Here is a 21,310-nt window from a genome sequence, read left to right on the forward strand (position 1 = left end):
TTCTAAAATCATCCCTTTATGAATGGAATCGTCCGCATTGCGAAATAGAAGATAGAAGGCATTACCATCATCATCATCATCATGGCGGCGCTCAGTAAGATTTTTGCCGGCTCGCAGTTCAACAAGACGAACTCGGCGGTTGCCGCGGCTGTCGTGGCCGCGATCTACTGGGCCTCGACGCGGAGGGGCAAGAAGACTCCAGCGAACGGCAGCAGGTAGGTGTGAGGCCGCGAAATCCGCCAAGATTCTGTCTGCAAGTTGGTGCAACGATCAGCTAGAAAAACCGGCCAGTTGCAAACTTTATGTAACGTAAGATATACCTGCAGAACGCCCCACAGATTATGTATAACATAATACTGAGGCAATACATTTATTCTATTAATAATAAAACAAGAGGAAAAAATATGAAATGTATCATTCCATTATCGTTTTGAGTCTGTCAGGTTGCCCTTAAAATGCACTATCACGGAGATCCTTATCTAACTTCACGTGACCAGAAAAATTATGCTTTGCTCAAGTTGTAAAGCTTCACAATAAAAGAGAAGGAAAGAAAGGGGACCAAAAGTAAGATGTGAATAATGTCCATGGTATTTTTCCTTAACAAGAAGAAAAAAAAAAACTTTAAGTCGGATTAAGAGTAGCCCACTACACAAGGTATGGGTCTTTCTTACCCTCAGCATAAGGTGAATGACCTACAGCACATTGACCTTTGTACTTTGCACCCACTTATGTATAATGTACATTTTAGTGCTGGTAGATTTCAGAGATAGTGCCAATAGACAAACATGAGTCTAAGAAAGCTCTGAGATAGGTTGGCCTGTAACACTTGTGCCAGGCTGTTCTTGGGAAATGTCACAGGGTCTGTTAAAACTTTAAACACAAAAGTATAAGCACACAGCCTGCCCTAAGCCTTCGGTCCTATCCCCAGTCCCAGTGCAATCCCACTGGATTAGCTATTCAATGCAATCCCATATAGAAATGCTCTATTGTGTACATTGTATATTGGTAATCACAGTGCCATTTCCCACACATACAGAAACATTCACATTCATTTATGCATTCAGCCATACAAACAAACCAGTACTTCACAGGATGAAGTAATAATAATAACTTTAAGATTGAGATGGAGAATTGCAGTTCTTGGTGGGACTAGATACCAAGGAACACCTTTTCTATCAAATTCTATGAGTATGGCAAGTGCATACTGTGTTTTTAAAGGAAGTTTTCCCTTTTTTACTTTTACAGAAAGATCCCAGATGTTCCACTGGTGATTGGAGAGCAAGGAGACAAGAAAGAGAAAGCAGCAGTGGATGGAGTTTTTGTTAGGTATCTGAATTGACTCTTTACCCGGATACAATGGAATGCACATAAAGAAGGGTTGAATCTACCAAAATATAGTATGCTTTGAAGAGTTAGGTTTATCTGGGAATTAAACTACATATATACCTAGTTTTGACTGGTCATATGCACTAATTACTCAAATCTTGCTAAACAAACATTGTAGTCAGTAAATGATTACAAACATTTCTTGTTCTCAAGGCCATATATACATTATTTTTTTCTAGAAACCTGTAATGTTGACTCATCAATTTAATCAGATATATTTTATTTCATCCTTCTTTATGTGTCATAATTTTTTGTTGTTTTACATGTATTTAGATGCTGGTATTATGAAAATGAGTGATAAAACTCAACTCAATCATGCAATTCTTAACTTATTTCATCATCAACTTGTTGCAACTATTCATACCTTTTAGTTTTACAATTGTCAAGCCCATATGGACACTAACAAGTACACTGTATGAACAACTATATGATTAATTAATTCAAGTAGCCTATTTTTAATGCATTCTATGAACATTATCTTTACAGGAGGATATACCAGATTCTGAAGATCTTGGTACCAAAGTTTTTCTCTCCTGAGGTAGGCCCTTGTACATTGTTTAGATTTGATGTGTAAACATGTATTAAGTGTATGATCACTTTATCGTAAAATATAGCTGCTAGTGCTCTTGTCTATGCCTTTAACATTTCCTGTGTGACAATTTAACATGTAGAATTATGTTATATGTTATCACATGGGAATTTCAAACAAAGACTACTAAAACACATTAGAGACTCTAGAACTTGAAGCACATACAATAAAACATATATGCTTACCTATGTTGAGATTACTATATGTTTAATACTGTAATGTATGTTAGCTGTATGTTGATTGTAATCCTATGTTAATTGTTGTGTTCTCTCCGGAAAGAGTAGCTGTCACTTAGAGTCTTAGGTAGACAGCTAAAGGAGAGAGTTGTACTGCAACAACTCCAATATGTGGTGTGGTGCTAACTATTTATATTCGTGAATCGTGATGGTATATAGGTTGGGTACATAGCCCTGGTGGCATCTATGTTACTGGCCAGGACCTACTGTGATGTGTGGATGATTCAAAATGGGACTGCTATTGAAAGGTAACCATGTAAACTGTCTTTTAATAATTAATAATTTTTCTTTGGTGTCCAAAGTTATATACCATTGTGAGTTAAGTAACCTTAGTAATGGTTTCTGAGCATTAATGTTAACCATGCAAGGTATGTCAATGTAATGTTTTTATAATGATTAGATATTCAAACTATCAGAAAGAGGTCTCCTTAAATTTACTGATGAAGATATGATGTTAAATTTTATTTTCAAGTTGCCTACAATTTTTATCAGCTTTAGCAGAAGAGGTTTTCAATTTCAGCGTGCTTTTACTAGTTATATATGTATCTTTTACAAGTTATACATTGTATAACTACATTGTATAAATACTTTTCTTCTTCTCCCAGTGCTATCATTGGAAGAAGTATGCCGCTGTTCAAGAAGTATCTTTTAAGCTTCATCTATGCAATGCCTGCTGTAAGTTTTGTCCCTCTTTTTAAAAATGAAAATGTTGCTTTTGTTACACAGGTAAATGGGTAATGTCCTTGTAACAGAAAATTTAAAACCTTGTTTAACAAATTTTCAGTTTCAAAATAGGAGCAAGAAAAAAAATTGTTGTAGCCCTATTCTATATCATCTTTACATATTCTGTACTTGTTTCATAGTTTCATGATGAGTAAAAATGTATCTTTTGAAATTTGAATTGCATATTCTTGCATTAATGCTATTTGATTGAAATACATGTCAATTTCTCTTGTAGATTTCCCTGGTCAACAATGTTCTCAAGGTAAGTAAATGGGACCTTTTTGACCATCAAATTCGCAGTTCAGCCAATAAAAGTGTTTTAAGATTTCTAATAATTCTGTGTTGTTATTTACTTTAGCCAAACTAGGCTGGGCTACAAGATCTTTCTATCAACTTGTTAAAGTCCTTAGATAGTCATTCCTTTATTTCTTAAGACCACTTTTGATTCTTATCTTTAACAAGCAGTGTTGAAACTTTTTCTCATTTATGTCTGTTATTTTACAGTTTGGTTTGAACGAGTTGAAGCTGAGATTTCGCACCAACCTGTCTAACCACCTGTACAGTCAGTATCTCAGGTTAGTAATATTGTAAAATGTGTATTTGTATTTGTCTAAGAATATGACCAAAAAGAAGGCTTGATGTTTCACCCCTTAACCTTTAGCACTCTGAAGTAGCCGTTTGACACCCAGTTATCTATTGGTTACAAAGTTTGGCAGCAGAGAGAAGGTTAAAATAGGGATTGCCAAGGGTAATGAATGTAATGATGATATAATGGTTTATTGAATTATGATGCAGAAGTTCTCAGATGGTATCACTTCTCTTCGGCATAACACACACTGGCTTGTCATTATGTGACTCGCTAAATTGTAGCGAATATGTCTCAAAGGTGAAATTTTGTAATTATCGAAACCAACTAGGAAAATATTGTACATGTGTCTACAATCAACATTCTAAAATCAATTTGGAAAAAGCACATATCTATCTAAAAGTGCATGTACGTAAAATGAGCAAATGAAAGTTAAAAAAATGGAATTTCTTCATGTGAAGATGTGTAAAATGTCAGCTTACGTTCTGCTACCTTTTCTCCAGGGGTTTTACCTACTATAAGATGACAAATCTGGACAACAGAGTTGCTAATGCTGACCAGCTCCTGACCCAGGATGTAGAACGCTTCTGTAACTCAGTGGTGGACCTGTACTCAAACCTTAGTAAGGTGGGTGTGGCCATGGCTGGGGAATAGACGAATTTGAACAGGTTTTGTCATAGGGGTATTCTGCTCACAAATGTTCATTAAGAATAGAACGTGTTCGAACTTCATTCCCCAAACCCAGAGGAAGCAGGTGTCCTATTACAATCTGACTAATTTACCATCATAGATAAGTTCAAAATAAGCCTTTTCTCTATATTTTACGGGAGTGACGATTTTAATCATTAATGTAACCATTTTGTCATTGCAACCAGTTTTACCAAACTGCAAATGAAACCCTAGTATGTACATGTGTGTGTGTGTGTGTGTCTGACTGTCTGTCTGTATGTATGTGTGCATATGTGTGTGCATGCATCTGTGGATGTGTGTTAACAATTTTCTTTCCATTTGTGCAGCCGATTGTTGACATCGTGATCTATGTGAAGAAGTTGACAGGCAGTATTGGCGCCCAGGGGCCAGCTTCCATGTTAGGGTACCTGGTTTTCTCAGGACTGATTCTTACAAGGTAAGACAGGCTTTATAGTGTGTAACAGTCATGAGTTGAGTATTTTGGCTTTTTTTCTTTTTAATTATTGAAAAAACCCTCTAACTATGGGTCTTTTACGCTTGTGTGTATATTCAAGTCTGTATGAGTTGCATATTGACATCTTTTGGCTTAGGTAAAGTTTGAGGGAAAAAGTTGGCTTTAACTTTGACCCACCGTTGTGCAGCTTGAAACTGAAAAAAAAAGTGTTTTTTTCGTCCACAAGACAAAAAATGTCAATACGCAGCTAATATGGAATTGAAAATATGCACATGTGTGAATAGATTCCAGATATGGCCAGTGTTAATATTTGAATAGAAAAACAGAAAAATGCAAAAATTTCTTTTTCTTTTTTAATAGTTCGAGATAGCCATCCAGTTGATAAGAAATGGACTCACAGTAGCCTGTGTGATGGAAACTCTGCTGTCTGGGGCTTTAATGGCCCCTCCCCTTTAATGGCTGGATGTAGGGCGGGCCACTTAATCGTTATTCAATCAGGCTAGACTCACAGCACGTATTCATTTTCAAACTGTGTTGCAGGCTGCGACGTCCCATTGGTAAGATGACGGTTCAGGAACAGAGATACGAGGGAGAATTCCGCTACGTCAACTCCAGGCTCATCACAAACAGGTGAGAAAAAAAAAGAGTAAAAAACATGAGAAAGGGGGTGCAAACACACCGGCGACGCATGGTTGAAAAGTCGTATGTTTTGCATCCCATCGCTGTAAATAGTATATTGTTGTTTGTTTCACATGAAAGGATGGATATAACTTTAGAATCTGTGTTGTATTGTTACAGTGAGGAGATTGCATTCTACCAAGGCAACCAGAGAGAGAAGGCTACCATAGAGCTGTCATTCCAGAAACTGGTTAGTCCCTTTGTCTTTAACCATTGTATCTTTGACTTTCAAAATTTTTTTTCAGAACTGAATCTACATGTATAGTACAGTACTGAATTACCATCTTTTCTTCGATAGTTTAATCAGATAACTGAACTTGTTTGATCCCTGAGAATGCCTTGATGAAGAAGGTAAAAACAAAATTGCCAATTTTGTTTCAGATCGAGCACTTGAGGACGTTCATTGTGTTCCGTTTCTCCATGGGATTTGTGGACAACATCATTGCTAAATGTGGGTAATGCTTTTCTGTCAGCCAAATGTTTAGTCAGTAATTCAATATAGATATCTTATACAAATATTCACAGTCAATATCATTGTTTTCATTTGATGATAGAGTTCATGGCTCAAAATAGTGGGTGCATGTGCACCTGTGTGCACCCGAAATTGGAGCTGTGCACCTAATTTTTGACTGTGGGTGCACTGGTGCACCTAGATAGTTTTGTACTCTTTAGGGTAAAGGTTCTCTTGTACACTAGCTTACAGAATATTCTTGAAATGTAAGTATCAGTAAAAGCAATATAATCTTTTGTACTTTATTTGATGTATTGCTTGGTTGAAATTTGAAATCTGGGTAGAATCACAGATTGAAGGTCTTAAGAGAGGCTGTAGCGTCAAGATTATGTTTTGGTATCATTCAACTTTATTTTATGTGGTGCACCCAAATTATTTTCTGTGCACCTAATTTTTTAGGTTGGGTGCGCCAGTGCACCTATTTCCAAAAATGAATTTCGAGCCCTGAAGTTGGAACAACCTATTAAATGTTAGCAATGTAAAGTGAATTGTGTTACCAGAAATGTTCTTGAGTGGTCATTATGAACTGGTGTGACTGTATTCGTTTTTGTTGTTTTCTGCCAGATGTTGCTACTGTGGTGGGGTACCTTGTTGTGAGTAGGCCATTCCTGGACCTGGCCCACCCCAGACATCGTCACAGCACACACAGTGAACTGCTGGAGGTAAGTACATGTCTCTGCATGTATCTGTACCTGTATTGTATAGCTTTGAAATGTTGTATTCTTGTGTCAAGTGGCATCGTAGTCGAGGTAGAGGGTTGGCCTCCGCCTTCCAATGCTGTACCCTAGACAAAGTGGATAACAACCCACTGCACCTACTGCCTCAAAAAAGGCTATGGGACTACCTATGTACCTTTACCCACCTTCCTTGCGTCATAACCATTTAGATGTGTAGACTCTTGATGATATGATTTTCTTCACTACAGGACTACTACAAGAGTGGCCGTATGCTGGTGAAGATGGCTCAGGCCATTGGCCGGATTGTCCTGGCTGGGAGGGAGATGACCAGGCTGGCTGGGTAACTCAACGTCTCTCAATTTCTCTCTCTCTCTATTTGCATCTCTCTCCCTCTCTCTGCATCTCTCTGTCTCTCTGTCTGCCTCTCTCTCTATCTCCCTTTATGCACGATATGTTCATTCAGAAAAATTGTGAAAATTCTTATCTTGCAGTGTTTTTTTTCTGGTCCAGCAACATAGTATGTTCATAAAGACAGAAAACATAGGACTGTTCAGGACAGAGAAGTCTCTTGTTGTTCCAGGTTCACAGCCCGTGTGACAGAACTGATGAAGGTTCTCGGTGATCTGAACAAGGGGAAGTACGAGAGGACAATGGTGTCTGCACAGAACAGAGATACGGTGGAGTCAGAGGTCCCGCTCATCCCAGGCAGTGGAACTATGGTGGAACAGGACCACATCATAAAGTACAGTTGTTGTTTACCTTGTAGTGCCTTGTGGCACATAAGGCAGCAAGTTTTCTTAATGTTTCTGTAGCAGGGTATTTTTTACAGGGAGAGGCAAATTGTACTTGTACGCTGAACGTTCTTGTCATTTTCCTTGTAGGTTTGAGCATGTTCCACTCGTCACACCAAATGGGGACGTGCTTGTCAATGACCTTACATTCGAGGTAAGACCAGGCTACATTGTTGCTCTCTAACTTGAAGCAATTAACTTCAGCTTTGACAACACTTGTTGTGTATAAACTTGACCATGTTCCGAGAGTGGTGAAATGGGAACAAAATCACATCTAGTTAACTATGAACAACTATATATATGCATTCATCTATACAGGCTTTTCATTTGACATCATTAGCATCATGCTGGATTACAGTGTACGTCTCTTAACCAACCGATATATGCTACTGCTTGATCCAATTAGTTGCCAACACAGTCGCCCGGGGATTTAAATGCCTCTATCAGTGCATTTAGTTGTAGGTGTCATCAATAACATGTGATTCTTGCCCTCCCCTCCACCCCCCCCCACCCCCCTCCTCAGGTGAAGTCAGGAGTGAACGTTCTGGTGTGTGGTCCTAACGGATGTGGAAAGAGTTCTCTCTTCAGAATACTGGGAGAGGTGAGGAACAGGAGTGATACATGTATTTTAAACACATTAGGCCATGTTGGTTCAATTATGTGGATGACGTCGTCTGGGAACCCAAAAACTGATATGAGCGTGCTTTGTAAGATTTACAGTATGGTCAAAAACTTTTTTGGAAACTGACGAAAATTTATGAAGCTTGTATTATTATCAGACCTCAATATTGTACAAAACATTGCATATGTAAGGAACAATGATTGATAGCAATGCTGATGTGTATTCTGGATTCATTAGCTACATGTACATGTTTTTACACTATTTGCAGAAATCACTTGCCTCTGAGCTGTTTTTGGTTGTATTTTCAGCTGTGGCCTTTGTTTGGAGGAACCATGACCAAGCCAAAGAACAAGAAGCTCTTCTACGTGCCTCAGGTATGGATAAGAAATCCATTAGGATATATCAAGTCAAAGTTCTGTTTCTTACTAGCCTTACTGAAATAGTCCTGTTTATGTAAAACATGTGCAATACATTAAATCAATTTACAGGGACTTTGCTGTGGGTGTGGGAGCAACCTGTTTTTTATTTATTTGTTTAAGAAAATCACGACTACTGAGAATATTTGACTGAGAATATTTACGGTAACAACAGCAGTGGCAGCATATTGGCGTAACGATTGGCCCAGAACCCAGAGGTCCTGGGTTTCAAATCCTCTGACATGCCACCAATGTTGTGCCCTTGTGGCTTTCCTCACTCCACCCAGGTGTAAAAATGGGTACCTGACTTTGGTTGGGGAGGTACATATAAAAGGCAGTGGAAGGAGGGGGTTGGTCTCCGCCTTCCAATATTGTGCCCTAGATAGAAGATTAACAATCAACTGCCCCCACGGCCTAAAATAAGGCTATGGCACTACATTTACATTTACAGTAACAAATTTCCTGCCATGCGTTTCAGCGGCCATACATGACTCTGGGCACCCTGCGGGACCAGGTCATCTACCCTGACACCCTGCAGGACATGAAGAAGAAAGGCTTCACTGATGAGCAGCTACTGGCTCATCTCAAGGAGGTAAGGGACTCCATTCAGAAACATGATCTCTTTTTTGTAAACAGAAATAGTAAGCTGATGGATTTGATGTATTTTGATGTCTTGAATTGCAACCAAGTGTGTTGTAAAATGTATTTTGTTCATTGTATAGATTATGATATCAAATACATTTAGGAGCCTAGGAAAGTAGTCAAGGTGACAATTCATGTGGTTTGTTTTGTTTCACCTACTAGTAATGGAAAATATTTGAGGGACAAGGAAGACATTGTGGTTTTGCACTTTTTTAGCTAGGATATTTAGTTTTTCTCTTTGTCATCAGAGTCAATGTTTTGGCATATTGTGCTTTCTCTGTGGATTATGACATTGTGATTTTTCTGGGGTCATGTAGGTTCAACTGGAGAACATCCTGGAGCGGGAGGGGGGCTGGGATGCCGTGCAGGACTGGATGGATGTGCTGAGTGGAGGAGAGAAGCAGCGTATGGCTGTAAGTCATGTTATGCGGGTTTATTCTACTTCTGATTAAAAAAAATCCCAGGGCCCGGCCATGCCCCAAAATAGCCTAGTAGCCACAACGTATGTTTGGGACTGCATATGTAAGCAGCAACACCTATAGCTGCAATGAAAAATGAACCAGTCAGAATTGCCCTGAGGAAGGTGACAGGCAATCACCGAAACGTTGGTGTGAATAAAACACTTGCCTGCATACAAAGAATTTTGTGATTTCCAACCTGATTAAACTATTCACGGACCAAAGAACATAAAATGGTTTGACAAGACTAGTGATTGTCTTCACCTCATTAACATATCAATTTTGAGGTTTGGTTTAAAACCTGGTAACTTTGAATACTCATTTAGTCACTGACAAAAGACAGCAGATGCTGTGCGAAACATCTGACCATTTCCAAATTTTATCCAGTTGCTAGAGTAACTGTTACCTTGCGTATCTTATTACCTGGCCATTGATGTCTAACCTTCATCGACGTAAGACTAGCGATTGATGGCTGACACGTGTTTATTTGCAGATGGCGCGTCTGTTCTACCACAAGCCGCAGTTTGCGATTCTGGACGAGTGCACGTCGGCTGTGAGTGTGGATGTGGAGGGGTACATCTATAACCACTGCAGGGAGGTCGGCATCACCCTGTTCACTGTGTCCCACAGGAAGTCACTATGGACCCACCATGAGGTAATGCAATTTTTGTATCATATATTTCAAACAAGTTAAAAGCATAAAGTACAGTTTCAAGAAATGGATTGAAAGGTTACTTAGTAGTGTTTCCTCCTTATTAGTATTAGTATTAGTGTTTTTATATGTAGATTATAAGATACTGCCTTTGCCATACTTTGTACCTTGTGCAATTGTTGAGCAATAAAGCTCATTTATCAATTCATGCATGCAGGCATGCATACACACACACAAACAAACACACGCACACACACACACACACACACACACATGATTTAAATATTTTTTTGTAAATAGTACAGATCTTATTGTACCAAAGTAAGTATTGTACTTTGACCTGTAATAATCTGTTTACTAAGTAAACAGTAAAAAAAGTTGTATAAGTTTCAATTTTTGACCTTTGAAAACACTTTTTTTCCAGTACTATCTCCATATGGACGGCAGGGGTTCATTCGAGTTCAAGCCTATTTCAGATGACACTGTGGAGTTTGGGTCTTAAGTTTCCACACTGCAAAGACATGGAGAAAATGTATCAAACATAACAGGGACTTTTATTTTAGTTTTTAACATCTTTGTTTCATGGTATTTTATTTGATTAGTACAGAATATTACAAGTAATGTTGGCTTAAACTATTATTTTGAAGAATATACTGTCTTTCAGTGTCAAGTAGCAAGTAAACTTAGCTGTTGTTCTTAGAATTTCTTAGATGCATTAAGTTAGTCTCTTTAGTTTTGTATGGAATGCAATCTATCGTTCTTATGTGTTGGTTTTGCCATGTATGCTGTGTGGAATGTCTACATTGTAATTCCCACCATTTTTTGGAACCTGTCTATAATAGACGAATTTTTACGACACAAACTAATGTCGCCCTATATAGTGGGATTTTGCTCACAAACTGCCATGTCATTGCGCACATTCACAACCCAAATCCTAACGCGTTCTAACGACATTCCCCAAACCCTGACTGGTGTCACAGCACCCTGCATCTCACGGGTATTCACCTCTTGAGGGGCAGCCCAGCACCTGCACACATGCCGTCAAACATTTCCAGATATTGCTATACAATGTTGGTGGCTATTCCACTCCCTCACTTGCATAAAATACAGAGAAAAATGGCTTATTTTGATCTTATCTGTCATAAATCAGTCAGATTGTAATTGAACACCTCGCTCCGTGTTTGGGGAATGGCGCTCAAACGCGTTCTATTCTCAACAGACGTGTGCGGGGACATAGAAAGTTTGTGAGTAAAATCCCCCCTTTGTGTCGTTCAAATTCGTCCATTGTGCTCCTATGAGGCTGCCTGACGAACTGGCCCATTAGGGATAGGGGCTCGTCAGGACCTGACAGTGAGAGATTGTGTAACACAGGCTACGTTTTTTGAAACTTACCCAAATATTCGAAGAAAAAGTTTGAACAATTTTAACCAGCAATAACCCGAGACAGTTAATTACTGTACTCAGATGAAAATCAGTTTGAGTAAAGCTGTAATAGCTTTGTGATATATTCAACCATGCATTAGTTTTATTTGAAAAGTAATGTGAATAACTTCAGAGTAAGTTTATTTGATAACCTTGCATTAAAATGGTTTGCAACATATTGTAGATGTAACTAGATACAAGTATACAATCATATATATTTGTATATATGGCCCATGTTCAAGAATATTTAAGGTTTGAAAGTAATGTAACAGTTGTAAAATTGACCTTGAAACATGTATCTAGACCTATGGTAAATCACTGTTTTTCTCTGACTGTGTTCTGTTGTTGCAGTTCACTTGATTATGATTGAATACATTATTTTTGCATCTCCAAACTTGCAAGCCAGTGATGATATTGTGATATTTCCCATTTACAATAATCTAAACCTGTAGGCTTTAAAAAGTAGCAGTAGTCAAAGGGTGATGTTGAGGACTGATTGGTTAGACTGGTGGACACAAGATTCATGCGTCATGGGTTTGATTTGTGAAGTGGCATTTTGATCGCATTTGATAGTGCAGAAGTCCTGAGATTCCGATCGTCAGAAGCTGACTGAGCAAGTGAGTAGTCACCTGTTATAGTCTGTGTCCATCTTTCTCCTTTTACTTGCAATTAGCCTTGGCAAGAATTTGTGATAGACTTATCAAAATATCAAACATATATAATGTTAAAAGTATGCAATGCAATGTCCTACCTTATGTAATGTGATCTTGTTAAGTGCCTGTATTATACATGTAGTGGTATACTGATCCTTATGGCTGTTAAATTCTATCAGCAAACTTATGCTCTTGTTTGTGTCTGTGATTGAGAATAAATACTTCTCCGGGACCAGAATCCAGTATGGAACTGTCTTTGTTTCAATTATATCTTATTAGTTGCAGTCAATATGAGCATCATGTTACAGTAACTTACTGTAACTATGTGATTGTTTTCATGATCACGGTGCATTATGATGGCTTAAGTTGCATCCTTTTTTTAATTGATAATGTTTCATACGCACATGGAATCATTCTTTAAGGAGGTCAGGCTGGCGCCCTGCAGTCAACATCTCTATCAAAACAATGGTCAGTAAATATTTGAGGTGTCCGAGTCAGCTAAACGGATTGGATAAAGGGATGTCGGTGGCATGATAGCAGTGTCTCGCCCAACAAATTAGCCTCTTGCCTTATCTTAGACTAATAGCATGTTAAACGCATCCAGAATTAGGGCATGTATGTTTGTACAAATAAAACATAGTTTGTAGTACCAAACGGTTATATACAAAAACACTCTTTAACTGGAAGGAAGCTAGTGTACAATTCTTATCTTCGAAGTAAGAATGAAAACTACTTTCATGCAATGTTTGGTGTTCCCGGTTAAACATTCTTGGGAATAAAAGGATGTTCCTCAGTTAAGAGCTTGATGAACACTGTCTGCAACGATGGTCTTACAGATTTTGTCAAGCATTTTCACCCGGTCTTGCAAACAGAACGTTAAATTTGCAGTGTTTGCACTCTTATATTGACCCGTTTTTCAATATCTTATCTTGGACTAATAGCATGTTAAACGTATTCAGAATTAGGGCATGTATGTTTGTACATGATAAAACATATTTTGCTGCACCAAACGGTTATACACCAAAACGGTCTTAAATGGAAAAGTGGCTGGGTTTAGATGTCTTATCTCCTTCAAAGTTAGGATGAAAACGCTCCGGTTGCGTTGCTTACAAAGAAGAATTGCTACTTTTATGCAATGTTTAATGTTCCTGTTTGAACATAGTTGGCAAAAATATGGCATTCAGCTGAGTGGCACTGATGAACACTGACTGCAATGAGGATGGTCTTAAAACTTTTGTCAAGCATTTTCACCAGGTAGCTGAAGTGCAAACAAAACGTCAAATTTGCAGTGTTTGCATGCACTCTAGTCTTAAATGGAACTACTGACCCGTTTTTCAGGGCAGGTTAGGTAAATCCAATGGGCCACTTTTATCATGTTTATTATGGGTGGAACAAAGGTCATTTATAGACTTCGGTCAGAGATCATAGGCCATCATATAGGTCTACACTATAGCTACTTGTCGCCGGGAGGTACTTGCATCATTGAAAAGGTAAGACACAGCTTCCTTCTCCAATCTCTTCACATCACTAAGGAAAGAACTGATAGATTTAAGCCTTCTTAGCAGTTTTCTGTGGACAAGCAAGTAGATTTTTGGAGGTGTTTGAATAGAGAAGGACTGTTGAAGGACTAATGATGTCACTATCTGGATTATGTAAAACTAAGTTACCTAACACAAAAAGTTTGGAATCTTGATTTTGGTCATTGTATCATTCATGAAAAGCTTAGTATTTGTTCCCATTATACTGCCTTTAATCTACCCATGCAGAAAGTGAGAAGCCGGACTGTTGGTAAATGTAATGTTTATTAGATAAATGACAAAGATAGTCAAAACAAAAACAGAAATAAACAACAGTTTACTTTAATCTCATTTGCTTACCGTGATCGTACATGAATGTGCGATCATCGTAAGCAAAACATAGATAAACACAACAGTTTAGTCTAATTTGATTTGCATACGATGTTCGCACATTCATGTAGTACATTCATGGTCAAGCACTAGGACTGCTTTCGGTGAGTCGCAAAACAAAAATGCGTGAGAGTGGTAACGTTATATCTTATATACGGTGTGTTCTTATCCGCATCAGACTTTAGAATACAAGAAGACATCTAGTACTAAGTATACCCAGATTGCTTTCCTATGTCAGAAACGAAGATGCCAGGAGAAGAGACTAAAACATCCGAGAAGACGGTTGAGGATCCACCTCAGCCGGAGGCGGTCCAACCCTACTGTCCGGTGACAGTGGAACCTATCGCATTTCTCATCGTAAGTGGTTTTGGTCATAACCAACGAACAAGTCAATGCGTTTTACTTTCCTATCGCTCTTCAATATGTTCTTATGCCTTAAACCTTTAGGGACAGATAGAACCAATGAATTCTCGTAAGTGTCTTCGAGAAAATCTTGCTGTTTTGTTCGACTTACATGTTCATAAATAAATACATAGTAGTATTTTATCTCAGCTACATTCTCCTTATAGTAGAGCCGATCCCTCCTTGGTTGTAGGGGGTTTCTACGACGCGGATTCTGCTCTGCTACAGGAGCTGGAGAATGCCCAACTATAGAATTTTGTTGTAGATAAGCATCAGTACGTAACGTTACATGCTGGAAAATGAACAAAATGGTAACGTTATCAAACATCGTTGAACGTCGAATATCCCATGTTTGCTTTGTTTTGACGACAGGTCATGTCTGTTGTGATGAACCTTACATTACAACAGCAGTACATTTACTACCGCATCGCCAACGGCACAGTCAACCAGCAAGGATCCAGCTGCTACGGCAACAGCTCCAACTCATCCGAATACCAGGTAGATGCCGCGGTGTGTGTGTGTTTGTGTGTGTGTTTGCTTGTTTGTGTGCGTGTGCATGTGTCTGTTTGTGTGTGTGTGTGTGTGTGTGTGTGTGTGTGTGTGTGTGTGTGTGTGTTTGTGCGCGCGCGTGTGTGGTTTGGCGTTGTTTATGTGTGTGTGTGTGTTTGTGTGTGTGTGTGTGTGTGTGTGTGTGTGTATGTGTGTGTGTGTGTGTGTGTGTAGTTTATTGTTGTTGCTAGCATGCTGTGCTTAGATTCTGCTGATATTTGGTATGTGACGTGGGCAGTCCCGACTATGCACGTCATTTATTTTCGGACCTCCTGGTGGTTTGCCTTGTTTGTTGAACGTCATGAGACCTGTGTAAACATGTACCAGACACCAAATATATCCGTTTCTTTTCTCTACGTCCCTTTTACTGTGAGATCCACTTGTATTCAGTACTGCTGCTTGTTTCAAAGAATGGTCCCTTTGCGACTTTAGAACCCAATTGGCCCGGCGCCCATATCACCATCTAGCGACACTGCACTTTGGCGATCCTTCACTCAGATAATGCCACAGCAAGCTATAAATAAAACTGCTAACAAACTGTGTAAACAGTTGCAAATGGCAAGAGATCGTGGGTGACGCCTCTCTGACGGAGCCGTTTTATCTAGTATCATTGTTGCCAGTGTAAAATTGTGTGGTTGCCAAGACTAATATACTTAACCAACCTAGGGTTTTGTGTGCAGCAAGTGTAACAACCCAGAAAATAACTTCTTTTATTCTCTTTTCCTACACTAGGAAAGACAAAGCGATCAGGCAGAAGCCATCCAATGGGCCACCGTCTTACAACTGGCCAGCGGCATCCCCGCTCTCATAGTAACCGTTCTGATTGGTTCTTTGTCGGACAAACTCGGAAGGAAACTCAACCTTATCATTCCCATCTTGGGCACCTTGGCAAAGTAAGCATGTCGTTTATCCTTCTGTTTCAGCGTATCTATGTCATGCTTAGGTCATAATTGCACCGGTACCCAGGGGGTGTAGTCCCGCCCGGGCCCCGAAGACACAAATTTGTGCCAGTGAACTGCCGGACACCGAAAGAGTACCTCTCCTCGGTGTTCTCACGATTAGCTCACGGCGCCTATTAGTTACCGGGTCCCGCGTTGATTTTAACTCCGTGTTAAAAACTTCCAGGGCCCCGGCCGTGCCCCAAAATAGCCCGGTAGCCGCAGGGTACCCCCACGGGACCACGGCGAGGTAACGCCCGAAAGCGCAAAAACAGTATGTGAACGCCCGGCAGGGCCCCTTTTTCCAATCGTCACCTAAGCATCACCAGTGGTACAACATTCAATGTTCTCTGTACTAAATGGAGGTACAATGTGCAATTAGATAAATTTAGTCTACATGATGATGAATAGAAAAAGACTTGAAAGTCACCAACAATGCAATTTCTTTTAATGTTTATTTTCTAGATTGATTTCATTTTTATTTCATTTGCTAGGTTTCTTTTGGCGGCCTTTGTCGTCCAGTTTAACCTTCCACTAGCGGTGCTCATACCAGGTAAGTCATTGTTACCGGGTCCCGCGTTGATTTTCACTCCGTGATAAAAACTTCCAGGGCCCCGGCCGTGCCCAGAAATAGCCCGGTAGCCGCAGGGTGCCCCACGGCGCCACGTAGGGTAACGCCCGAAAGTAGAAAAAAAGCCCGTGAACGCCCGGCAGGGCCCCCTTTTCCAACTGTGGCCTAAGCATAACTCTGTTAGAGACCTTATGCAGTTGTATGTTTTTTTGTAATGTATACTAGTATTTTGAACGTGGCTGGCTAACCTTCAATCATGGCTTCATCAATGTAAAGTCTACAAACTGTTTTGTGATTTTCGACAGCGTCCTTCATCAATGGGCTGACGGGCAACAACCCGGCCCTGATGGGAGGTGCTTATGCGTACATCGCTGACATCACGGTGGAAGGAACGTCTCGTTACTTTCGGCACGCAATCTTGAGCGCCGTTTTTGGTAGTTTTGCGGTTTCATTATTTGGCTACACGATTAACGATACTTGTGTTTTATTATCTTGTTCGCATCCAAGGGGCTGTAGGGGGAGATAAAATGAATCGTGAAAATCACATCAGGTTCTATGGCAAGCAGTGATTGATTGATTGGTTGGTTGGTTGGTTGGTTGGTTGACTGGTTGGTTGGTTGTTTGATTGATTGATTGATTGATTGACTGGTTGGTTGGTTGACTGGTTGGTTGGTTGACTGATTGACTGGTTGGCTGGTTGGTTGATTGGTTGATTGGTTGACTGGTTGGTTGGTTGGTTGACTGGTTGGTTGGTTGGTTGGTTGGTTAGTTGACTGGTTGGTTGGTTGGTTGGTTGGTTGGCTGGCTGGCTGATATGATAGCAACCGTCTTTACAAACGGTGTGATTAAAGAAGAGGCTGTTGGGAAGGAGATACTAGCCAGAGTCTAACCCCGACACGCTGAGGAAATACGCAACCCTAACTACCTTATTTTTCTTCTTCATCCTCTAAGGCTTGGCTGTAATCGTCTCTGCCCTAGGAGGGAGTTTTTGGTTCCAAGCACTCGGTATCCCCTCGGGGATTTCGCAGCCGCTCTGGTTCGGTGTGGGAGTGAGCGCATTCAGTCTGCTCTACGCTATCTTCGCAATCAAAGAGACCTGCCCACGGAAGCCTGGCCGCCAGCTGTGCGCGCTGTCCAACATCTCCGGATTCGTGCAGCTCTTTAGGGCCAAAAGGAAGACACCAATATGGCCATTGGGTGTTCTACTTTTGACTTTTTTCATCCTCTTTGGTGTGAACAGCTCTGTCATGGGAGTGTTCCTCACCTATGCCATAGGCCCGCCATTTTGCTGGGCTCCTGACTACGTGGGGTACTTCCAAGTGGCAATCGGAGGGGGGGCCTTCCTGTCGATGATCGTCATCAAACTTCTGAGCAACTACCCCTACGGGATGATGACGGTAAGGGCAGGTTGTATTTTTAACTTGAAAGTTCATCTGTGTTGGTAGAAGTCATTCTGGATCAAAGCTGCAATATCCAACGCACAGAAACTGGACTTACCCAAATCATGTTTTAAATCATATTTGGCAGGATCTACATAAATGTAACCTGGATCAAAGTTAAACTGTAGTTTCAAAAACAAATTGGCCTTAAAGTGACTTGAAAGTGTTGAGAGCTTCAATTCAACTTTGATCCAGGTTGCATTTTTGTATATCCTGACTAGATGTTTTTTCATGACCATGTTATCAAACGTGGTTTAAAACATTATTGCGCTGCATTGCCATTGTAATTGCCTCAGCTCATGTATTTTTTCAAAACTCAAATATCCTGCGAAGGATTTTCACAAAAATTCAAGCGCTGATTTATGAAAATTTGAACTTTTAATATGATTTGCCTCACATATTTTCATGATGCCTTTCTGATGAAGTTTTAGTAGCTATAAAGGGAGACATATGCATTGGTCATGTTATTTCACGTACGTACAGATGGGATACATATCAGGAATTGGCTGCTTGACTCTGATGGGGGTCGCCGCATACACTCCAAACCCAGACGTGACATTCTTCATGGGTGAGTCAATTTTGATATCATTTTTGCCATTCTTACATGTCTTTATCTATTCACTATATTAAACGAGATTCTTTTAAGAATCACCACAATATAAAGATATTGTGGTGTGAAGAAAACACTACGACCGTTGTGTTCATGGCAAAAAATGTTTCTTTGATTCAGTCTGTATTCGACCACCTTGTGAAATTGGTCTCCATAGCACTATGGGGACCAACTGACATTCTTAGCTCTCTAAAGTATACACCGTCCAGTTGGAAAAAGATCCCTGATCCAATCTACGTTTGTGATAAGTGTCATTTAAGATACATTATCCATCTCTCTTCCCATACTACAGCCGCAGCTGTTGGTTGTGTGCAGACTTCCAGCAATACTGTTATAAGGACCATTATGTCCAAGATGGTCGGACAAGATGAACAAGGTATGTACGACAGTGCGTATGTGCTAATCTCCAAGCAGATGTTGGTAGGCAAATCGGTGGGTGGTTAAAATAGGGTGGTTTGTCACATTCTAATTTTCAGTTATTCTCTTATAACGCTTGTGCAGACGTCGACAATACAAACATAAGTACGACATCCCTAGTCCATAATGTTTCGTTTGTACATCTTCTGTAATAGAAATTATATTTAAAAAATTAAAATCAAAATTAAACTGTTGCACCCCCCCCCCCCCTTACAGGGAGTTTGTTCGGCCTGACGTCTTTCGCCAACAGCCTAGCAGGAGTAGTTTTCGCCCCGCTGTGGAACCTCGTGTACGCCCGCACCATCCCCATCATGCCCGGGATGATATTCCTCATCTTTGCCGGGGTAAACCTGCTGTGCCTCGTCCTGACGGGGTGAGTTACTGTTACAACAATCCAACTGCACTTAAGATATCACGTCGCCAGAACGTAATGCGTATACGGCAATTAGCCTGCTATTTAAACCTATTATAACTGCCGAATTTCATTTCTTCTCTTTGGTCAACGGTGCATCGGAATAACAGCCGTTGTATAAAATATGTCTTTGGACACAACTATATAAACCTATATGCGAGATATTAACCTTAAATACGCGAACACGACCTTAAACGCTTACGTTCTGGCGACGTGCTACTTAAAATCATGCTGACAAAGAAGTGTGGTCATGGAAGTGGGGGTTGACCTCCTTTCAGCCTTCCTACACCTTTCACTTAGTCATCTGGCCATGGGTGGCTTATAGATTTTATGTAATTAATTCATCGACAAAAACAAGGTATAGTTGTTTATTCTAATGCATGCCTTTTTTATAGTCTTATTTCAATATTTTGATTTTAATTCATAACATATAGCGCGCATTTACTACTAGGGTGTGGAAGCATTTGACAATGTAGCATTAAAATGTACGTCCAGAAATGATCGAATGTTGAATTCCATGTGTTTAAACGCTTCTGTATAAACTCTTATTTGACCGTCTTCCATGCATTTTCCTGCCCAAAGGTTTGTGAAGTTCAGCGTACCAGAGATGTTGGAAGAAAACCTTGTGGAAAAGGACAAGGAAGAACACGACGTGACCAAGCTGTGAACTGGTTGCTGATAGTTATGGCATTCCGTCATAGAGGCTACACTACAGTGTACCCATGTACATGTACATGTTACACGTGTCTTCAGACTTATTCTCAATCAGGCCATGTGGATTTGATTATATGGATCGTTTGCTTGCAAACAAAATGTTTTCGACCATACTGTAAATCATACAAACCAGCTGCAAAATGGGGAAATATATGCTGTAAATTACCAAAAATATATTTCGGAAAACGGATACTTATATCGTAGAATGCCAAGTCAACTGCAAAGTCAAAGGAGAAGTTTTGAAAGAACAAAAATGAAGAACCTATATTTCGGTATGCTATACTCTGTGTGCTTAGTTTTGTTCCTCCTTCCAGACCACGCAGATTTCATAATGAAGGCAACTGTTGTTTTTTTGCCAAACTTTTGTTTTTGTTTGACTCTTTAGAGAATGTGTTCAGTAGCTTGACTCATGTTGTATTCACGTAATGTTCTTCCTGTGTGTCGTACCTTCATCGACATATAGCTTTCTTTTATTGTGATGAAACGTAACGTATAATATATGCGTTACTCGTTAACATTGACTTCAAAGCAACTTATTTGGAAATCGCATTATATAACTCTACGTTGTGTACACTTTTCGTAGATGTATAAAGCGGCAGGGTTATATCCAAGTATTCAATAGATACAAAGTTGTTTGCAACAAAGTCTACTCTTCGTGGTCATTTACTCAGCCTATGATTTCAATAGATTCAAAGGTTAAACGATTTTAGAATATACAAAGTATCGAAGTAGATACAATCCAAAAGCTAAATCTATTGTACACATACTCCGGTATCAATGTCATCGGTAACATTTATTTATACACAATGACTTCTATCCACGACACGTCGTTGGGTAATAAGTCTGTGACTTGAGCGAATATCGAATATATAAAAACCGTTAATGTACTTTGATCGAAAGCCATACTTCATATGCATGATATATATGACGATATCAATGCATTTCCACGCCTTTATATCCACCCTTCAGGGCCTTGTTGCCTTCGGGGTGGGGGGTCTAGTTTGCCTTGCAAGTGTTCATGATAAGTATGAAAATAAGAGGATTTTAACTTACAACAAGTTACAAATCTTCGTGATTACGACGGATCCTAATAATACAGAAGGAATGAATAACGATGAAAATTGTTTTCTGTCATGTCAGAGCCAAACCCATCTTTCTAAATTAA

General features: G+C 39.8%; 2 protein-coding genes across 2 annotated transcripts; both read left to right on the forward strand.

The window, feature by feature from the left end:
- The first annotated feature begins 63 nt into the window (after positions 1-63).
- LOC136444520 (ATP-binding cassette sub-family D member 3-like) lies at positions 64-12,424 on the forward strand. Its single transcript, XM_066442112.1, has 22 exons — positions 64-215; positions 1,246-1,326; positions 1,873-1,924; positions 2,371-2,459; positions 2,817-2,886; positions 3,170-3,196; positions 3,439-3,509; positions 4,024-4,147; positions 4,537-4,646; positions 5,205-5,294; positions 5,463-5,532; positions 5,724-5,793; positions 6,418-6,515; positions 6,779-6,870; positions 7,111-7,272; positions 7,412-7,475; positions 7,845-7,922; positions 8,252-8,317; positions 8,838-8,951; positions 9,319-9,414; positions 9,953-10,114; positions 10,536-12,424. The coding sequence occupies exons 1-22, from the start codon at positions 82-84 to the stop codon at positions 10,611-10,613; spliced, it is 1,998 nt and encodes a 665-aa protein (XP_066298209.1). The 5' UTR covers positions 64-81; the 3' UTR covers positions 10,614-12,424.
- Positions 12,425-14,007: 1,583 nt separating this feature from the next.
- Positions 14,008-20,109, forward strand: LOC136445339 (proton-coupled folate transporter-like). The gene is made up of 10 exons (XM_066443299.1): positions 14,008-14,450; positions 14,868-14,993; positions 15,777-15,937; positions 16,477-16,535; positions 16,859-16,987; positions 17,505-17,950; positions 18,476-18,560; positions 18,895-18,978; positions 19,236-19,392; positions 20,014-20,109. The coding sequence occupies exons 1-10, from the start codon at positions 14,325-14,327 to the stop codon at positions 20,096-20,098; spliced, it is 1,458 nt and encodes a 485-aa protein (XP_066299396.1). The 5' UTR covers positions 14,008-14,324; the 3' UTR covers positions 20,099-20,109.
- The last annotated feature ends 1,201 nt before the right edge of the window (positions 20,110-21,310 follow it).

The sequence above is a fragment of the Branchiostoma lanceolatum genome, chromosome 11 (assembly GCF_035083965.1).
Source record: "Branchiostoma lanceolatum isolate klBraLanc5 chromosome 11, klBraLanc5.hap2, whole genome shotgun sequence".
Taxonomy (NCBI): Eukaryota; Metazoa; Chordata; class Leptocardii; order Amphioxiformes; family Branchiostomatidae; genus Branchiostoma; species Branchiostoma lanceolatum.

What these genes read in the sequence shown, in the direction of transcription:
- LOC136445339 (XM_066443299.1), top strand. Translation starts at nt 14,325, where the DNA reads ATGTCAGAAACGAAGATGCCAGGAGAAGAGACTAAAACATCCGAGAAG. An exon ending in CCAACTCATCCGAATACCAG is followed by an intron (nt 14,994 to 15,776) that starts GTAGATGCCGCG and finishes TTCCTACACTAG; the next exon opens with GAAAGACAAAGCGATCAGGC. An exon ending in AGACGTGACATTCTTCATGG is followed by an intron (nt 18,561 to 18,894) that starts GTGAGTCAATTT and finishes CCCATACTACAG; the next exon opens with CCGCAGCTGTTGGTTGTGTG.
- LOC136444520 (XM_066442112.1), top strand. Translation starts at nt 82, where the DNA reads ATGGCGGCGCTCAGTAAGATTTTTGCCGGCTCGCAGTTCAACAAGACG. An exon ending in TGTACTCAAACCTTAGTAAG is followed by an intron (nt 4,148 to 4,536) that starts GTGGGTGTGGCC and finishes CCATTTGTGCAG; the next exon opens with CCGATTGTTGACATCGTGAT. An exon ending in TACTGGCTCATCTCAAGGAG is followed by an intron (nt 8,952 to 9,318) that starts GTAAGGGACTCC and finishes GGGGTCATGTAG; the next exon opens with GTTCAACTGGAGAACATCCT.